This window comes from Lipotes vexillifer, unplaced genomic scaffold (genome assembly GCF_000442215.2).
Source record: "Lipotes vexillifer unplaced genomic scaffold, Lipotes_vexillifer_v1.1 scaffold153, whole genome shotgun sequence".
NCBI classification, from domain to species: Eukaryota; Metazoa; Chordata; class Mammalia; order Artiodactyla; family Lipotidae; genus Lipotes; species Lipotes vexillifer.
Genome location: NW_006774670.1, coordinates 4,836,597 through 4,858,382, shown reverse-complemented (window position 1 = coordinate 4,858,382; position 21,786 = coordinate 4,836,597). Strand labels below are relative to the sequence as shown.

The 21,786-nt window shown below is 37.3% G+C and overlaps 1 protein-coding gene across 2 annotated transcripts in view; it reads right to left on the bottom strand.

Annotated features, from left to right (window-relative positions):
• The window catches only part of WDR19 (WD repeat domain 19), an 88,439-nt gene that overhangs the window by 23,444 nt on the left and 43,209 nt on the right, over positions 1-21,786 (bottom strand). For both annotated transcript variants that reach the window (XM_007449415.1, XM_007449416.1), the window contains 13 exons: positions 19,592-19,739; positions 19,258-19,462; positions 16,413-16,572; positions 15,894-16,004; positions 12,175-12,284; positions 9,241-9,298; positions 7,148-7,288; positions 6,985-7,067; positions 6,275-6,358; positions 4,894-5,040; positions 4,436-4,560; positions 1,800-1,912; positions 191-259 (listed from right to left, as the gene is read on the bottom strand). In XM_007449415.1, the coding sequence (XP_007449477.1) occupies positions 191-259; positions 1,800-1,912; positions 4,436-4,560; positions 4,894-5,040; positions 6,275-6,358; positions 6,985-7,067; positions 7,148-7,288; positions 9,241-9,298; positions 12,175-12,284; positions 15,894-16,004; positions 16,413-16,572; positions 19,258-19,462; positions 19,592-19,739 (1,554 nt within the window). The remainder of the gene's footprint in view (positions 1-190; positions 260-1,799; positions 1,913-4,435; positions 4,561-4,893; positions 5,041-6,274; positions 6,359-6,984; positions 7,068-7,147; positions 7,289-9,240; positions 9,299-12,174; positions 12,285-15,893; positions 16,005-16,412; positions 16,573-19,257; positions 19,463-19,591; positions 19,740-21,786) is intronic.

Here is a 21,786-nt window from a genome sequence, read left to right as displayed (position 1 = left end):
ATAGGGAAAGAGGGTGGAGGTATGAATAAAATATGAACTGGCCATGTGCGGATAGCTGTTGAAATGAGATGATGGGTATCTGGGGGTTTGTTATGCTGTTTGGTCTACTTTTGTAAATGTTTGGAAATTTCCTCAAAAAGTTAAAAAAATAATTAGCATTCATGAAAGTTTCATTCCAGAGTTAACTTACAGTTTCAATTGCCATTTCTATTGCTGCATTGTCTTCTGAGCTTGGACATTTCAGCAAGTGTTTAAGTGCCTGAAATGAGAATTGTATAGAAATTAAAAATTTTCAGACTGCTTTCACATTGGGAAAAACAAAGTTTTCACACAAAGTAATCACAGTTTGTGAAAGTATCTTCATCTCAACCAGGAGTGTGCACAGTGCTGAGTCTTAAAATATATACTTAAAAGGCTGAGTATAGTTTAAAAAGTGGAAGGATCCAGTTGACCCTTTGAAGAATCTAGTTCTGATTTCAAATGAAATCAGAATGAAAAATGTGCCCTCTTTAGGTAGGAAGAGTTAATTATTTTCATTCATTTATTCACTCAACAAATATTTACTAACAACTTGCTGCTCTGTATATGAGACTGTGCTAGATGCTATGGAAAATACCAGGCTGTCTCTTTGTATCATGTACAATCTAATTGGAGAGATCTATGTGATGTGATGAAAATATAATTATTATAATCAAATATTTTAAGCCATAGTTGTCTAACTCCTGAATGCCACACCACCACACCTATGAAGACGTTTAAAGTTATAAAAGTTTCAGAGACAAAGGGGCAGTATTGCCAGTTGGCTTTATAGACGGTCCGAAGAAGAAAAGATGATTGGACATGAGGATGATCTTGAAGATAACACAGAGGAAAAGGACTTGAAGATGAACAGGTCTGTGGAAGGTGGGGAAGAGGGCAAAGAGGAACCCAGGTGGAGAACAGGGACGGGAGAAGGCTAGCGGAAGCGTAGGATTCTTCAATGGAAAAAGCTAGATGCCAGATTGGGAAGTTCAGGCTGGTTGGTCAATTGTGGAAATTCTCTTGAGTGCCAGCTAAGGAGTTTAGACTCAGTAACTAAGAGGCCAGAACAGCAAATTGATGGCCTGAAGGCTGAATTCACACACAGACATGTTTCTTTGGCCAGTGAGATGTTATACAAATATATGGGCCTATATTTTAATATTGACCCAGACTTGTTTCTTGTCAAAAAATCCTATGATCTGAGCTAGTAGGCCCAAACTCCTGAATGGCAACACTTTTTTGGAGGTGAGAAACAGCTGTTCCCTTCAGACAAAACACGTCCCGTCCAGCAGTCCCTACCCTGTCACTCAGTGAACGCACAGCCTGACCCTGCAGCTTCACTTGTTTACGTCCCTTGCTTGAACACTGTAACCCCTGTTTTAGGGGCTCTTTGTCAGTCAAAGTTAGTACCATTTGGGGAACAAAATGAAGGATGAGTTATAGACAGAGAAGCTAAAAACGAGGAAAATAGGAAACCACTGCCATAACCTAAAGTGAGGTGACCCAGGTTTGGATTACATGGATGGTAGTTAAAACGAAAAAGAGAGAGCTGTGAGAGAGGTTATGAAGGCAGAATGTGACTGGATGTGGGACAGAGGGGAAGAGTTTAAGGCTGACTCTGAGATTTCAAATCTGGGTGTCTGGGAGCGTAATATATTTTAAGATATTACTTAAAATAATATCGTTATTTTAATGATTATCATTATTTTAATATCATTATTTATTTTATCTGATCATTCCTGTGGAGTCCAAAGTATGTTTTCTTGGCAAATACTCACTCGTGAATACTGGCCACACAGCAAGAAGAATTTTCCAGCCTGAAAATGTCTTTTTTCTCCTTCGAAATATAAGGCAATGCTTTGATAGTCCTCATTAGTAGTGTCTTCAGAACCTACAACAGAAATTCATTGAGTAAAATATCTGAGCAAAACTTGTTTACCTCTTATTGCTATTCTAAAAAGAGGATCTAAAAGAGGTAATCTAAAAAGAGGTGATGAAAGCCTTGCAACAGCAAATATTATTATCAGTGTCTTTTTCATCACAAAACACATTCACCATAATAACCCCACATATCAACTCTGTTCCATCTTCTTTTCGCTCTAAATAACAATCAGGAGAGGAAGTTATGACGCTTTGTGAGAAGCTGGGTTACGGTTTGACATTACCCTTAGTGACTTTTATCTTTCTTTAAGAGTCTCAATCTTATTTCCTAAAACAAGGAACAATCCAGGATTTCCCTAGGGTTTCAGAACAATCAGGAGCAAAGTTAACCATAATGCAAATGTAATCCATCTCCTTTCTCCAGTGCCCAGTTTAAACAATAGTCTGTATGTATTTGCCAGACAAGGGAGATGATACTCAAATGGACAACAGATGCTATTTAAAGATAATTACTGTTTTTCCTTTTTTAAAAAAATATTTATTTATTTAATTAATTAATTTTTATTTGGTTGCACTGGATCTTAGTTGTGGGAGGCGGGGTCTAGCGCCTTGACCAGAGATCAAACCCGGGCCCCCTGCATTGGGAGCGTGGGGTCTTAACCACCAGGGAAGTCCCTTTTCTGTTTTTCTTTTACAGGCTTAAACATATTAAGCACAGAAGACCCCAAAGCTGCTGGAATTCCAATTCATTGTCTATGTTTAGCCATGGGAGTTGGAGGCCCAGTAGGGCACCAAAGTATAAGAACAGCTCTGTGTCTCCAGACCAAGGCAGATATGGAGTTTATAAAAGAAGGGAGTAAAGAAGGGTGAAGAAAAGTGTGTTATGTTTTGGGAGTGGGAGGGCATATGTGTGTATATGTGTGTGTGCATGATTTAGGATAAGCCACATCTTTCTGAAATTAGAAAAACTTAAATGCTTTAGTGCAATGATGATTTGCAGTTGTTGGGACAGAAATGTCATCTGTCATGTTAAACATTAATATTTGTAATGTTGCTTTTATCTGTATTTCCTTTTTTTCTTTAGCTCTTTATTTTCTCCAATTACCTGAATGACTTCCTAAGATATTAGAAGATGCTTTTACCTACTACTTCCCTTGAAGACTGAAACAAAAATTTTCTCACGAATCCCACCAACAATTCTTATAGTCATTTTGTGAATTGTAAAAAAACGAAATAACGTAACAGGACAAATATTATAATTCCACTTATAAAAGGTACCACGAGTAGTCAAAATCATAGCAACAGAAAGTAGAACAGTGGTTATGAGGCTGGGAGGTGAGGGGAATGGGAGCTATTGTTTAATGGGTGTATAGTTTTAGTTTAGGATGATGACAAAGTTCTGGAGACGGATGTGGTGATAGTTGCACAACAATGCGAATGTACTTAATGCAACCAAACTGTACACTTAAAAATGGTTAAAATGGTAAATTTACATTATGTATATTTTACAATAAAAAAGGAAAAAAAGAAGAAAAATCACACCACAAATAATGTTATACATGGCCCATGAAGTGAAAAATCTGAAAATTATTTCAGTAATTTCTAAGAATAATTACAAACATGGGAAGAAAACGTATAAGCCAGTATTCTCATAATATAGAATTTTCTTTTGTACTTTCAAAATCTTTAAAAACCACATCATATATTCTTTTTTTTTTTTTTTTTTTTTTTTTTTGCGGTACGCGGGCCTCTCACTGTTGTGGCCTCTCCCATTGGGGAGCACAGGCTCCGGGACGCGCAGGCTCAGCGGCCATGGCTCCCGGGCCCAGCTGCTCCCCGGCATGTGGGATCTTCCCGGACGGGGGCACGACCCCGTGTCCCCTGCATCGGCAGGGGGACGCACAACCACCGCGCCCCCAGGGAAGCCCCATATATTCTTTTTTTTTTTTTTTGCGGTACGCGGGCCTCTCACTGTTGTGGCCTCTCCCATTGGGGAGCACAGGCTCCGGGACGCGCAGGCTCAGCGGCCATGGCTCCCGGGCCCAGCTGCTCCCCGGCATGTGGGATCTTCCCGGACGGGGGCACGACCCCGTGTCCCCTGCATCGGCAGGCGGACTCTCAACCACTGCGCCACCAGGGAAGCCCTATTCTTAATTTATAACTCAATTTAAAAAAATTTATGAAAACATTTACTTTTTCAAAAATCATTCTTCATTTCCTATTACCTTCATCTTGGAACCTTGCTTTACCAGGTTCCTTGAGCAGCAGCAGGATTTGGGAAATCTGGCCTCTCGCAGAAGTCACCCAAAACACCTTAATTTTTGAAAATGGTCTTGTAATTCCATCTCGTCTTTAAGGTATAGTAGGGATCTTGAAATCTAACAAGTAACATATAGCTGGTGTGTGTGTCTGTGTATAAATGGTGTGTGTGCATGTCCTTGTGGATATACAAATCTGATCATTAGACCATAAGAGTCAAAGTGTTCCTTTGATAAAGTCTTTAAGAGAAATTAGGGAAAAAAACGATATTTACCGATAATGTCCGCATAGATTTCCATTTTGTTGTGCTGCTGAGCCAGTGTGAAAGCTTCATTATTACATTTGGACATAACAAGAAACTGGATGGCAGACCCATAGTCACCTAGCTGTAGAAAAAACCTGAAACAAAGTACTTTAATGAACTTGACTCATTTAAAAGAAGTTTGTCATTTACAAAATAAGATCTTTTTCAACCTGGAGAAACCATTTAAAAGTAAAAATGTATTCGGTAAACTGCAGTTCTATACCATATGTTTATATTTGGAAAACATACCCTCATACGTTGACCACAAAAAACAGCCTTTGAATTTAAACACTTAGATATAATTTTTTAAAAACCCCAAAAAACAGAATAAGTATTCCATTTGAATTGATTTATTTGATAAGAGGAAGCGGGGGCTCTCTTTTAAGGTTCGTTTTTGGAAGTCCAAAAATATTAATGCGTTATGTTACCGGGCTACCATCTTGGCTCCATCCAGGGACTGGGTTTCTCTGACAATACTGACAGCCTTTTCTGGATTGTTGAGGTGGTCCAGGTAGATGCGGATCACGCTGTTCCACTGTTTTGCATTCTCATAAGCCACAACAGCTTCTTTGTATCTATAAGAGATACTTATTTCAGACAAACTTTCTTAACACTGTCACATTTGGGGAAAAAATGTCAATAAATGTTTGGGACACTTTTTTATTGACAGTCGTTGCTTATTTTTCTTGAACTTCATTTTTTATCAGAAAGAATACCAGGAACCATTTCACTAAAATATGTTCTTTTCAGAGGTTTGATAAACTAACAGTAAAATACCAATTTTACTGTTTTCTCATCTGAACCATATATATACAATTTTTTACATTTTATTGTTTTTGTTTGAGTGGAAAGATTATAATAGTAATACAGGCTTATTTTAGAAAACAGAAAATAAGGAATTTTTCACAATTAGAGACATAGCTTAACAGTGATATATAAAATCATTGTGTGTTGACCTCTAGACAGAGCTCAAGACTTCTGTTCAGTCCCCATGAGCTCTCTAGCTCTTTCCGTTTTAACAAGACACTTAATGTATATCTCTTTCTTAAGGTTACTTTTCTAAAAGTAGAAAGAAGTAACCTTTCAAAATCTCTTAATACATATTGCTAAATAACTTTCTAAAGACTTTAGAAATTTACAGTCTCATCAGTCATGTAAAACAAGTGCTTTTTGACAATATGGTTATTAGTTTAAAATAAATCTTTTCCTAATATGATAAGTTAAAATGATATACTGTTTGCTTTAATTTAATTACTGTTAGTGAGATAGAGCTTTTTCACGTTTGCATAAAATATAATTTCATAACTGTATTTCTTCCTTGTCTTTAGCCCATTTCCTCCAAGTGCCTTTGAGTTTCTTGTATTAAAGTTCCAGGAAATATTTGTATATTTAGGATACCAACTGTCCATTGCTATATTTTACTGCTGTTTTGTGGCTTAAACAGTGCAGCCATAGGTATGAACTTCATGTTTCTTCATTTTCTTTTCCTCTGCATCTGTAAGTTATCGTCCTTAATAAAATGACTATTGCCTAACTTCATTTTCATGCCATATTATATCAAAATTTCAACTTCTAATATTTAACCCTCAAGTAAAAATGAGATTTTAGTCCATATATGAATACATAAAGGATTGACTGAGGTATATAAAAGTGTGGGAAAAATTTAATAGTCTGGCACTTCAAGCCAGGTGAGGAGTAAAGATATTTTCTGTCTTTCTCTGCTTTGCCTTTCTGAGAGGGTTGCAAATATCAATAGTTAATTTATAAAACATTCTTTAAATTTGTATAAAATTGAGAAATTGTACAAACCTTCCATCTGCTTCTTTAGCTTTGGCATACTGCAAGTGAATCTTTGGAGAAGAAACATGAGGCAGAAGTTCACCAACTTTTGCCCTAGAAAGGTAGGTTTAGGAGAACAATATCAGCACTACATTTGCTCTAAAAGTAGCTTCCTACAATCAGATATTAGTTTTTAGGATTCAAAACACAGTTATCATGATCTTTAAAAAATCTTGGCCTCCTATAGGTAAAAGATTTAATTGCTCTTTCTCCAGCCCCCAACCCCACTAGCCCACCCTCTGTGGGAAAATGAAGGTTAGTTCATTAACTCTTTGGGGACAATAGGGCTTTTTTATTCTAGCAATTTATCTGATCAGGTATTTCCCCATATTAAACCAAGTAAATGTGCTGTTCTTTGGAAAAGGAACTATTAATGTGAACTCATCTAAAAAGAAAAAGAGGAGATGGAAGGAAGGCCCAGATAGAGGCAATAGTTGTACAGCTGGGAGGAGCAGCAAGAAAACCAGTGGGTGGGAGGGAGGGAGACGCAAGAGGGAAGAGATATGGGAACATATGTATATGTATAACTGATTCACTTTGTTATAAAGCAGAAACTAACACACCACTGTAAAGCAATTATACCCCAATAAAGACGTTAAAAAAAAAAAAAACCAGTGGGGAGATCATCGACACACATTCATTTCCACACCTGCTCAGAACAAATTTTAGCAAATTCTTACCAGTTCTTACAGCGGATGTAAACAGATGCTGCTTTGTCATAGTAGAGACCTTTTTCATAGAGTTGAGCTGCTTCTGAAAATTGCTAAAATAATATGAGATTATCAAAATACTAAATTTATTATGTATGAGACCACATGAATATTTATTCACAGAAAAGTCTACCTTCATATTCTCCAATATGGCTCCACAGTCTCTTTTAAGGACTCTGCTGGGGTGCTTGAGGGCTAGGCTAACCCCTCGGCGGATGTCTCCCATTCTTATGGACATCTGGGCCACGCCAGCCAGACATACCTCATCATGTTCCTGAAATTAGAAGACAAATAACTAATGAATCAGACCCTAACTTAAAATGATGTATTCTAGCCAAACAATTTCAATCTAAAATGAGCCCAAAGGTTATGGTTTACTTTCATTAATCTTTTTCTGGCAAATCTCAAGATTTTGAAATAACATTGAGTCTCTTTTTAAAAATCATCTGTTGTAAAGTTATATTTTTTTCTTTAGAAGTCTAGATCTTTTGTGCTCAAGACCAAATTTTTACTGCCCCTTTGTCGTAATACCTTGCATTTCTTTGTATGTCTTCTTGGTATAAAATTGTATGTGAGAGGAAATATACTGGGCACATAGCATAAATGCTATGCATGAATAACATTAAGAGAGAAAATATTTATCAAACTGAAAATTTCCCTACTAGGCCTGATGAAACATAAAACCTTTATTTATTTATTTTGTGACAGAGGAACTGAATTTTATATTTTACTTAATTTTAAATAACTTAAATGGCCACATGTGACTAGTGGTGACTGTCTTTAATAACACAATTAAGGACAAACTTAAATAGATGCAGCCAAACAAAGAAAATGTCAAAACCCCAAGAGATAAATGAACAAAGGATATAATCAGGCAATTCATAAAAAAACATACAATTGGCCAATAAATAAATAAAACATGCTTGACTTCACTAATAATCAAACACACACAAAGTAAAATGAAATACCTTCTTTTTTTTGACTGATCAAATTGGTAGAGATTGGTAGTGTTGAGAATGTGAGGGAAACAGACCCTTTCCTACACAACTAACAGCTGGATGAATTACTACAAGTTCTTTTGGAGAGCAATCTAGCAGTACAAAAAATTAAAAGCACACATTTTATGACCTACAATCCCACCTATAAGAATAAATCCTGCAGAAATACTATTTTAAGTAGCTAAAGATATATATACTAGGTAGAATATTCACTGTGGTGTTTTTGATAGAAACAAAACCCCAAACAACTACAATATAATCAATAAGGGAGTGGATGAAAAAACCATGGTACATCCTAACAACGAAATTTTAGAAGCTCTTAAAAAATTAAAACATTCATAATGTATTGATTTGGAAAGGCCATAAAGCAAAATGCTGCTTTTCACAGAATGGATTCTCAGTTGATCTTTGCTGAATGAATGGAAGTGAATGATTTCATTTTTAGTAAAAATCCCTATCATATACATATCTGTACGCTTAGCAGAGATTCTGGATGGAAATATATAAAATCATGAACAGTGGTTACCATTAAGGAGTGTGGATGGAGGAGAGAACGTTGGACTCTCACTTTGCAGGTTAACCTACTTTGGTGATTTTTCAAATTGACTATACTGAAATTGTATTACTTTTGTAATAAAATGCTAGATATAATATAGAAAAGAAAAATATTTTCAATCTTGACATCACCTAACTTAAAAACATCCATTTTTATCGCAAAATTTAGCTTCTGGAGCTAAAATTCTGGGATCGTCTGGGATGGGAGAATGGACTGGAATGGTGGGTAAAGTACATGCTTACCAGGTTCGTCATAAAAGATACAGCATAAGGAATGAAATGGTAGAACATACTTTTATGAACTGGGAATTCACTTTCAAAGTGGTTACTGAAACTTTTTAAGAGTAAAAGGAACAGCTTTATGAAAATCAATAGCTAGCCTGTAACTGGGAAGGAATGAAAATCATACTCCCAACCTTAACATGAAGCTCATAATTAGGGTGTATGGAAAACATAGCTTTTTCAGACTGATAAAAATATTGTCGACTTCAGTGTTTAAGAGTTCAGTGTTTGAAAATGACTTAACCATATCCTTGCAAAGCTGTTAATAAACTGAAAAAAGGCTCACCTGCTATATACGGAATAAATACAATGCAAATAAGATTATGTTTTAAAGGGAACTAACAACAAACCCAAAGACATTTATGCATATCTTATCTTTATTCAAGGTTACCTTATTATCACCTGTTATTCCTTTCTCATAATGAGCCAGAGCATTTACATAGTCACCCCTGAAAAAAAAATGTGAATTTTAATACACATTTAAGTATCTTATTTACATATACAAGATTTAAAAGATCATCTGTCACTGAATTGCTTAAGCACATAAAAGGTGTGGTATACAACATTTATACATGCATTCTTTCAAGTGCAGTCCATTATTTTGCTACTTTAAAAATAATTATTAAGCTAGATTTTGCTAAGACTGTAAGGTACTAACTTTGCAGTATGCTAGGCATTTTGGGGAGGTACATTAAATTTTATGGGTCACTTTTGCTTAATTATCTCCTTTGGGGCACTAAAGACAATCATGTGACCATAAAAAAGAATGTTTTTTCCAAACACCCAATATTTATAAGTACAATATGTATTAAGAGAATCTGGGTAGAAATGAAGGAAAACACTGGGGATGACAGTATTAAGGGCCCTGGTTCTTATTCTGATTAGAAGTATTATACATGAAATAAATAATACCACTCCCTATTCCCATGACCAATGCTAACATGGATCTGCATATCTAGAAGTCATATTTATTACCTCAATTCATTTTTATTGCTTGGAACAGAATGGACCAGTGATTTACTTAAGATCAATTTGGAGACCCATTGTCCTTTGAGAAATCATCTCCTCCATAATAAATTAATCAGCTCTGAAAATGGCATTATTTGAGCTCTACCTTATCAGCTTAGACCAGTTATTCAACCTCTCTCATCCTCACTCAGTTTCCTCATCTGTTGGTTACAAGGAATTTCCTGGAAGAGAAGCCGATTGAGAACTTTGTTTTGGACAGTCCAGGGCTTCATAGTCAGCAGTATTCCTAAGTGCAAATTTCTAATACTTGGACCCAATTACATTAACACAGCTAGAGATGTCTCCTGATAGTTCCTCCTTCAGGAGCCTGAGGTTTTCCTTGGGCAAACCCAGTTAGGAGATGCTAAATTAAGACTTTGGAACTCTCACTTTATTTTTATGGTATTTTAGTTCATTCACTTTATTATTATTTTATTTTGGAACCCTCATGTGGATCTAGCTCACTATTCTAGTGCCAGACTGGAGAGCTAAATCCCTCCCACAGGTGATATCGACTGGTCCTGCTTTGATCTAATCAATGTCTTGGATGCAGAATAAAACAGACTGATGGAACTGAGCACAGGCCTAGGGCCTTAGCATCAAAATCAGCAGCTGGTGGCTACTGGGATATTGGATGATGATGAGATATACTTAGTTCATTACTATTATCACAAGGGAAAGTCTCCTGATATGGGGGGCTGGGGTGTGTATCTAGATCAGGGTCCAGGAATCGGCACAGAAATAGCAGTGAAAGTTTTGGGAATTGGTGGCTTCACAGTGAAGTGTTGAGCAGAAAGGGTTAAAAAATATCAACAACATCACAGGCTTTCAACTGGCTCAGCTCATCTGACTATAACGAGACAGTTTTTGAGGGTCTGCTACAAAAACTTTGATTCTCCTGAAAGAAGAGACAATGGAAGTTTTCTGGATGGTTCCAGGGCTTACTTTGGTGTTTGTGCTCTGACAGGAGATGGGGGGTCATCTCCCAATGTATTGACCCTTTTCTCTTTACTCTAAGACCCAGTCACTCTCAGGACAGACACGGAGGGCCTTGTCCGTTGTGTTATGTACTAAGATTCCTATTTGACCTTTTCAACGTATAGATTAACTGTATAAGAGGCAGAAATGTGCCAAATTTAGATCAAGGTTGACTAAGAAGAAACAAAATCTCCAAAAGTTTTTATTTGCAAAATGGAAAATTTTAAATAAGGTATCTTGGTTAGAAATGAAAGAATACTTTTGATGGAATAATTTCTACAACTATTATCTGTCAAGATTCTCAATGAATCTAAAGTCTATAGAAAACAAAGTGGAACTATATAAAAATGATGTTTTAAATGCTAGAACCATATTTGTTCAAAAAACAGTATTTTTCCCATTTTATAGTTTTTGAAATTGGAATGTATCCTATAATAAGTGTCAAAAGAAATTGTCCAGTTGTGATGTAACTGCCATTGCACATATACCTGTGAGCTTATATTTGCAAATGAATTATTCATTTTTTGTCTCTGCAGGTATCTGCATTAGTGGCATTAACCATGGCTGAAGGTGAGCTTACAATTGGATCTTGAATGCCTCTAAACGTACACTTTTATGCAGCATTGAAATAAAAATGTATAGTCTGTCAATTAAGACTACTGACAGTTAAACCATCTAGCCATTAACAGCACTAGAAAATTCTAAATCTCTCAGAACGGATTATGGCATTTTCAAAGGTAGGAAAGATCTGTGAAGCCTATTCATCATGCATCATGAAGGATTATTATTCTAGCACTACATATCCACCTGTGAAAAGTTTCTGGCTTGATTTTCAACATTAGCTGCTGAATTTTTATCTATGTGCAATTCAATTTACAAAAGAAAAAGTACAAATTTAAGCAAATAGAAGTTGTAAAACAAAGCCTGGTATTTTTCACTGTGCCTTGAAATCACACTGCAAATCCTCAAAGTGTTCAAAGAGGTCAAGGTCATGCACGTAGGTTAAGAAAAGCAGAGTCACCCCAATGTTTATGGTTAACTGTTGTTGGCCGAATACAATTCAAAATAATATTTAGACTCTAAATATAGAAAAGGCTTAGACCCAAACTTAGACTTTGATGCTGAAAATGCAAGTGGATAAATACATGGATAAGACATCATTAGTTAGAATAAAACACTTTTTGGATGTATAATTAATATGGCTTTTTCCACCTAAGAAGCAATTATTAAATCAATGGATTTAATTATTAAATCAATGGCCTTATAATGAACAGCAGTTTAGAATTGAAGATATTCATTAATTAGATACTGACTGAAACATATAAAGACAAGTACTTACGTGAATTCAAGCTGAATAGCATATTCTTTTGATATAAATGGTATTTGGTCTGGGGCTAAACGCTTTGCCAGTTGTAGAGCACTGTCCCAGTGCTGTAAATCCCTTCTCATCTATTAGGAAGAGAGAGATATTAATTTCAAATAGCAAATTATTCTGCACAGTCACCATATAGTTTTTAATAAAAGTGATTACAGATACTTTTTGTTTAAAAAATGAAACTTGGTCTTTCCAAAGACAATAAATTACTATAGCATACATTCTCAATGCAGGTGACAGAGCCTCCAAAAGGGTGAAAATTGGTTCTTAGAGACCAAAAACATCTTGGCTATTACAATGGTTTGTGGCCCTCCAAAACTCAATCCTAAACAAAATCTTATTCTCTTTAGTATTTAATTTTTCTCCATAGGAAAAAATTAAATTGAATTAAAATTAATTCAATCAGCTAAATTAAAATTAATATTTCTTCTTAGAGGGGAGATAATAAAGAAAAAGTTGAGAAATACTTTACTATAGGAACTGATGTTATTTTCTGAGAAAATCTGAACCTATATCATGAGATGAATAGTAGCAAACATAAATAAAACGTGAACGTGTCTTTCTCTCTGGCTCCCAAGGTCTTTTATCTGTGTCTGGTACACAATTCCACATATAAACTAACCATTAAAGATTAAACCATTAATTTTTTAGAGTTCATTCCTCACTTTATGCACTCTTTGTAAAGAATTAATAATGGCTAACATTTTGTAAGTGCTATTTTCTTCCAGGTACTGTTTTAGGACATTAGCCTATTTACTTTTCACAACTAGGCTTTTTGTAATGAGCTGCTCTTGTGCGCATTTTAGGGATCCAGAAACTGAGGCAAAGGGAGGCTAGTTTTGCACACAAAGTCTCATTGTTAGTGTGTGGCAGGGCTGGGCAGTAGGGCTTTGCTTCCAACCTCTTTACTTAGCTAACCTATCAGTCTTCAAAGTGAGGTTAAAGGAACAACAGAGTGCAATCACCTCTTTCCATTGTGAAGCCATCACCTTAAATCCTTTACAAATCCAGCAGCACACAAGTGTCCACAGCTAATGCAGAAGAGCTGGGATGACATCATTGCCCTCACTCAGTGCAGCCATGTTCCTACTTCAGTGCTTACCAATCCAAGTTCTGAAATTTCTCAGGGTGTCCCCAGTGAGCTCAAATAATGTTGTAAAATTATCTAACTTTTTCTTAAAACAAAAGTAACTTAGTTCACTTAAAATTTAAAAATGAAAATTTGCTATAGAACAATTTGAAAAGAGAAGTTGTGAAATCAACAGCAAATATACTTCCCTCTATGTGGTTGCAGAAATGCTGGCTGGGGTGAAATAATGTGAGTGTCAGCAGCCACCATCTCTGTCTTTACAGCCCTTCAGGCACTGTTCCAAAAGATCTAATCTCATTATTAAATCTTTACAACACCCTTCGGGCTAGATATTGTTATCCCTCCTTTAAATGGGATCTAGGGCACAAAGAGATGAAATAACTTGTCCAAGGTTACACAGAGCTGGGATCTGAACCCAGCCACGTCCGACTCTAAAGTCCACGTTCTTAACCGCTACTCTACACAGCCACAGCTCTCTCCTTTCTTGCATTGAACTAGGTCCTTCACTCCTTTCTGATCCTTCCCCTGCAACACTCACCTCTGGGAAACTGGTGATGATACACAAGCCTTAACCCCCTCTTCATACACAAGAGAATTTCACATAATAAATAAAAGACGAATGCGCCTCAATTTTCCCATTTGGAAAATAGAGAAAATAATAGTATTATCTCACAGGACTGTTGTGAAGGTTAAATGAATTAAAATAAATTAAATGAATTAAAAAAAAAGTGCCCGGCACATGTGAGCACTCAATAAATGGTGGCTGTTCAGAGATAAACCCATGCACCTATGGTCACCTTATCTTTGATAAAGGAGGCAAGAATATACAATGGAGAAAAGACAGCCTCTTCAATAAGTGGTGCTGGGAAAACTGGACAGCTACATGTAAAAGAATGAAATTAGAACACTCCCTAACGCCATACACAAAAATAAAATCAAAATGGGTTAAAGACCTAAATGTAAGGCCAGACACTATCAAACTCTTAGATGAAAACATAGGAAGAAGGCTCTTTGACATAAATCACAGCAAGATCCTTTTTGACCCACCTCCTAGAGAAATGGAAATAAAAACAAACAAATGGGACCTAATGAAACTTAAAAGCTTTTGCTCAGCAAAGGAAAACATAAACAAGACGAAAAGACAACCCTCAGAATGGGAGAAAATATTTGCAAATGAAGCAACTGACAAAGGATTAATCTCCAAAATTTACAAGCAGCTCATGCAGCTCAATATCAAAAACAGAAACAACCCAATCCAAAAATGGGCAGAAGACCTAAATTGACATTTCTCCAAAGAAGATATACAGATTGCCAACAAACACATGAAAGGATGCTCAACATCATTAATCATTAGAGAAATGCAAATCAAAACTACAATGAGATATCATCTCACACCAATCATAATGGCCATCATCAAAAAATCTACAAACAATAAATGCTGGAGAGGGTGTGGAGAAAAGGGAACCCTCTTGCACTCTTGGTGGGAATGTAAATTGATACAGCCACTATGGAGAACAGTATGGAGGTTCCTTAAAAAACTACAAATAGAACTACCATATGACCCAGCAATCCCACTACTGGGCATACACCCTGAGAAAACCATAATTCAAAAAAAGTCATGTACCAAAATGTTCACTGCAGCTCTATTTACAATAGCCAGGACATGGAACCAACCTAAGTGTCCATAACAGATGAATGGATAAAGAAGATGCAGCACATATATACAATGGAATATTACTCAGCCGTAAAGAGAAACGAAATTGAGTTATTTGTAGTGAGGTGGATGGACCTAGAGTCTGTCATACAGAGTGAAGTAAGTCAGAAAGAGAAAAACAAATACAGTATGCTAACACATATATATGGAATTTAAAAAAAAAAAAAAGTTTCTGAAGGACCTTAGGGTTAGGACAGGAATAACGATGCAGACATAGAGAATGTACTTGAGGACACAGGGAGGGGGAAGGGTAAGCTGGGACAAAGTGAGATAGTGGCATGGACTTATATATACTACCAAGTGTAAAATAGATAGCTAGTGGGAAGCAGCCGCATAGCACAGGGAGATCAGCTCAGTGCTTTGTGACCACCTAGAGGGGTGGGATAGGGAGGGTGGGAGGGAGACGCAAGAGGGAGGAGATATGGGGATATATGTATATGTATAGCTGATTCACTTTGTTATAAAGCAGAAACTAACACATCATTGTAAAGCAATTATACTCCAATAAAGATGTTAAAAGAAACAAGAAAACAAATACTCTTAAAATAAACATCTTTGTCTATAAAATAAAGAAGAAAGAAAGAAAGAAAGAAATGGTGGCTGTTTTTATTTGTGTGCGTTTTTGTAAGTTACGGAATCTGTCCTCTCTGGACACAGTCTGACTTTAAATTATTTGGTAATGTTACAATACCATGCCTTTTATGGCTCCACAGAATGCAGAATGAAAATATTTCTAAAGTTAATGAATACTCAGGAATTCTTAAAGCTGAAGTCTGATTCTAGGAGGGGGAAGGCATGTGGTATCTGTTGCTGAGAGATTTTAACTCTACAAAAGGTGAGAGCCTCTTTGCACGTTTTTCCCCTCATTTGCTGCCGTACCTCCAGGGCAGCAATGGGACAGCTGGATGCCAGGTACAGGTCCTGAGCCAGGTTGAAATCATTAGTAAACATGGCAAGATGTCCTGCCAGAAGATTGTAGTCCTCTATTCCCTACAAATAAAAGCAGTTTTAATGAGAAGAAATACAAGGTTTTTGTGTTTTTGTTTTTTTTTTGCGGAATGCGGGCCTCTCACTGCTGTGGCCTCTCCCGTTGTGGAGAGGGGTCTCATGGGCCCAGCCATAGCTCACGGGCCCAGCCGCTCCGCGGCATGTGGGATCTTCCCGGACCGGGACACGAACCCACGTCCCCTGCATCGGCAGGCGGACTCTCAACCACTGTGCCACCAGGGAAGCCCAATACAAGGGTTTTTTATTTAAGGACTGTACTTAGGAGGAAGTGGTAGTGGTCTATCAATTAATTTGCTTATGAGTTAGGTAACATTAACTGCAGAAATTTTAAATGTTTGACTAAACACCATTTAAATGCTAATCCGATAATTCCCATAAGATGCTGTTTACCTTTATTTGTTCCAAGGACATCACCATGCCAACGTTTCCAATTGTTCGATAAACACGGATTGCAAACTCCACTTCCATGTGGTGTAGACAAGCTCTGGCCAACTCATTCCAAGCAGCATGATCATCCAGAATCTTGCACATTTCCCAAGCATCAGAAAACCTAGCAGTTGAGTACATAAGCTTAATCAGAGAGCTCTATTTGCCCCCTATTAGGCAATTTTCAGACTGTATATAATTTAATGTTAAGCCCTAGATAAATTCTGCAGAAACGTTTCTTAATCTTTAGTCATTTTCAAGTTATGAAAAGCTATATAAACTTTTCTTCCAGTTTTATGCAGATGTTTTTTCTTGAATTTCTTGGATTAATCTGAATCTATTCTGTATAACCACCTTCCCTCATCAACAACTAATTCTGTTTATTTATTTTTGGTTTACTTCACACACAGATGAAAATTATTTTTGTTCTCACATAATTCTAATAAAATTAGTACTCTATCCCTATAAACTGGGAACTTTAAAACAGGGGTCAGCAAACTATGGCCCACAGCTGCCTGTTTTGGAGAATAAAGTGTGAATGGAACACAGACACTCACCCGCCCGCTCTTTATGGACTGTCTTAGCTGCGCTTGCACTGCAACAGCTGACCTGAGTAGGTGTGACAGACCCTATGGCCCTTAATGCCTGAAATACTTACCATTTGGACCATAACAGAAAAAGCTTGCTGACCTCTGGTATAAAACTTAACCATAAATGCCAGTGAGACTTTTTGTGGAACCCCTACATTAATGAATATGTTACACCTCCCCCTCTATTCACTGATGCATTTTTCCACCCAACACACATTCACTGAGCACCGTTATGTGCCAGGAACCAAGACGTAAGGCTCAGTTGCAGATCACCGTCCTTTAGGCAGTCACACTTGGGGAAGGTGGAAGAGCCAGGTAAGAAAACAGATGACTATGACACAGTATGACAAAGGTACCGGAGTGCCTACAATATGTGAATCTTTGTGCTAAGTGCTTTGTATAAATTCTCTTGCTGGATCACCCTAATGACCCTATCTACTATGTATTATTTCTCCTTTAGAGCTGAGGAAAGTGAGGATTAGAGGCCTTAAAAATTCAGCTCAGGTCACACAGTGGTAAGAGATAACATGTGCTAAACCACTCTGCACACTGGATCCTGGCTCTGAGGCAACACATCCGAAAGGCCCTGACCTAGACTGCCAGTGGTCAGGGCTTCTGGGAAGGCTTCCTGGAGGAGGAGAGTGCTCCACTGTGTGGTGAAGAATGAAGAGTTACTATCTACAGAGACAGGGAGGGGCAGCCCAGGATGAGAAAGCGCCTCGTGCCAATGCAAGAAATCATGAAAAATACTGAATCCAAGCAGTCAGTGCACGGACAGGAGTGGAGTGGGGACAGATGAGGCTAGTATTAAATCATCATGAGCCTAGCATGTCATGCTGAGGTCCCCAAGAAGCAGGGATTTCTTCCTAAAGGCAACAGGAAGTCACTGGAAGATCTTCACCAGGGAAATGAGAGGATCAGATTCACATTTCCCAAAGTGTGTAGAGAATAGATTAGATTGTCATGAGGCTACCATAAGACAGAGCAGTCAGGAAGTGGCTCCGCTACACATTACTCCATGAGAGGGCCTGAGTTAAGGTGAGGCAAGAGCAGAGGACAAAAGAACCTGGTGTATGTGTGTGTGGGGTGTGTGTGGGGTGTGTGTGTGTGTGTGTGTGTGTGAGGGTGTGTGTGTGGAGTGTGTGTATGTGTGTGTGGTGTGTGAGGTTGTGTGTGTGTGAGGGTGTGTGTGTGAGGGTGTGTGTGGGGCTGTGTGAGGGGGTATGTGTGAGAGGGTGTGTGTATGAGGGTATGTGTGTGAGGGTGTGTGAGCGTGTGTGTGAGGGTGTATGTGAGAGGGTGTGTGAGCGTGTGTGTGTGTGAGGGTGTGTGTGAGGGTATGGGGGGTATGTGTCTGTGTGTGAGGGGTGTGAGGGTGTGGGTGTGAGGGTGTGTGTGTGTGTGTGAGGGTGCCTGTGTGTGGGTCTGAGGGTGCGTGTGTAAGGGTGTGTGTGTGTGAGCGTGTGTATGTGAGGGTGTGTGTGAGAGGGAGGGTGTGTGTGAGGGTGTGTGTGTGTGCGTGTGTGGGTGTGGGTGGGTGGTAGGGCATGTGCACAATGTGATTAGGGCAGCGGGGGAAGCTGGGGAAGATGATGAGGCAAGTTTGAGGAACTCATGGACTCCCAACTACCTATGACTGGGAGGCAGTGGTAAACAGAGGTTTAAGTCAAGGATACACATTTTGGAGTCAGCCTCGTATAGATGGTACTGAAACCACCTTCGAGGAGATTCACTCTGGAAGAATAATTAGAGTGAGAAGAGAAGAAAGGAGCTCAAGGGAACCTGAGGAAGAGCAACATTTAAGAGATGGTGAGAAGAATCAGAACCACAAAGAAATTAACAGTGGCCCTGAGAGGTGAGAGGAAAAAGCAGGAAAAGGAAATCTTAAGTAAGGTAAAATCAAACTTTGTTATGGTGAAATTAAGAGTGTTGAAATAATGACGTTTATTAGAATTTCACAATAACTGTGCTATTTGGGTGATGGGAAACCTTTTTGTTCTGAAGGGCTTTTCTTGGAATAAAGCACCGATAGTATTGTACAAAAGTACTTCCTTTAGAAGTTATATACATTCTCACATCCGTCATCTTATCTGAGCCTCACAATAATCCTGTGAAGTAAACGAGGTAAATACTATTACCTCTAACTATTTTAATAGAAGTTGACCTTTAAAATCACAAAAGCAAATGAGAGGCCCCACGAGAAGTGTTTAAAACCATACCTCTTTAGCATTAAAGTCTGCATCAGCATCTGCCTCAGATCATTAAGCCCCACATCTTTTAAACTGTGGAGGAAGCTGTGGGTGCTAAGGTAGATGTTGTTTATTTTTCCACTCTGTGTCTGGCAGGTCAACTCTCCGTTATATAACAGCAAAGGTTTATGACAGAAGGGAACTTTGGTGCCACCAGCCAAAATGACCTTGGATCCTATATTATAAAACAGACATCTTAATGCTGAAAGCTAATACTCAGCACACACATCAGAAAGGAATGTTTTAATTTCACTGCAATGGAAATGTATTTCTCAGTAAATGTACAAAAAAAGTGATGAAGTACCTTGTATAGTGTCCTTGTGAAAGACATAAGTGTACACCTTATCATCATCGTAGGCAATAAACACACCTTTATCCATCGGCCAGTTTTCCCAAAGAACACCTTTAATGGTTGGTGAAAAATCTGGAATCTCATAGGTACCATCATTAACCTACAAAATAAGGATTTACAGATTTGCCCCAGGTCTGTACTTAAACCACTATCATTTGCCTTGGTAGGAAAGAGCCTGTCTACAGCCTTAGCTGGCAAAGCTTACCAACCCACATTCAACTCAGCAACATCCCAAGATAAAGGAAGAAAAGTTTCTTTTCCCATTCCTAGAGGTCTGGCTTGAAAAAAACCTGTAGTTATATGGAAAATCAAGGATTTTACCTAAAATTTGGTGAATTTGCAGGAAAAACTACAAGTCTGGACACAAAACTTCAGGTTAAGAAAAAAAAGTTGAAGTTGCTCAAGATGATGGAAATTTAAACTATGAACACACTTGTGCTTAGAAAATTTTCAATAGTACTGGGTACAGAAATGCTACAACTAGAGAAGAAACAAATTAATTTGTATATGATTTGAGATTTAAATAAATTACACTCGGTATGTTTTATTTCAAAAACTTCTCTACAGTGAAATTCCAACAAACATAAACTGTAGTTACAGTAACATAAGCTATTAAAAAAAAACCAGTCCACATATTCCGATTCCACATATTCCTCAGGCAGATAGGCTTATATATATCCTCAATGTGAAGCTAAGAAACACCTGTCTCCTCTGTAATCTATCTTCCTCTCAAAATAAGAATGAAATATAAAATTCCTATAAATAATAATAACTAATATTATACAGCCATACAATACAGTACGGCCACTATTTAATATCCACATGTGGCTCTTAAGCACTGAAATGTGTCTAGTCCAAATTGAGATGTGGGTAAGTGTAAACTACCCACCAGATCTCAAGGAGTTAGTATGAATAAAAGAGTGTAAAACATCTCATTAATAATTTTTATGTTGATTCCATACTGAAATGATAATATTGGGTTAAATTAAAAATATTACTAAAATTAATTTCACCTGTTTTTTTACCTTTTTAAAAAAATGTGACTAGTAGAAAATTATATATGTAGTTCAAATTACATTACTATTGGATAGTGTTGCTTACCAAGTAGTGTACTTATATTTAATTATACTTATTTTACTTATATTTACTTAATTTACCTTATAAATTACTTTTTGTAAATTATACTTACTGAATTTAATATATAGAATTACTTTAAGATATGTAAGTATATATATAATTTAACAGATTATAATTTAATATATTGAATTCTAATCTCTTACTCTATAAGACAGATTCTATTATGCCCATTTTGCAGATGAAGAAACAGGCACACAGAAATCTGCCCAAAGTCACACAGCTAATATGTTGAAGAGTCAGGATTTGAACCAGGCAGTCTAGCTCCACAGTCTATGCTTCTGGCCACTATGTCATACTAACCATTTGTTAAACGCTTACTATGTGGCAGATGCTGTACTGAAAGCTTTATGTGCATTATCCCATTTAATTTTTATACAATCTACAAAGTAGGTACTGGAACCATTTTCATTTTATAGATGGGGAAACTGGGAATCCAATCAAAGTGAGAGCCCTGGAGGAAGCTGGCCTAGTCTCACACCACTGATACCATGTGCTGACTGTGTGACTTTGGACAAGTGACTTACCTTTTCTATGCCTTAATTTCTCCACCTGTAAAATGGTAAGATAGGAGTATTTATCTCTGGGGCTGCTTTAAGGATTAAAAGAAATCCCTGATATATGTACAGCATACTCAGCATGGAAATATTAGTTGTCATTATTACTAATCTCAAATCCAGGTTTGTCTGTCTGCCCATGCACTAAACTACTATACTCTACTGCCTCTGTTTATGAACTTCCTACAGTATATCACAAGTCATCCTTTATGGGTATTTAGGGAGTGATGGGGTGCAAGGTTTTCATTAGGGCACATGTAAGAAAAAAGCCATCTCTCCCAATTCTAATGTATGACAGGAGTCACTTCCTTGCCATCCACACAGTGAGGGAAAAGAGGTTGAATAAATGTACACATGAAGAGAAATTGCGAGTATATACGGGAATTTTAAAGAGAAATAGTTGTGGTTTGAATTATTATATACTTTCATATATGTACATCACAGAAGCAATGTTTT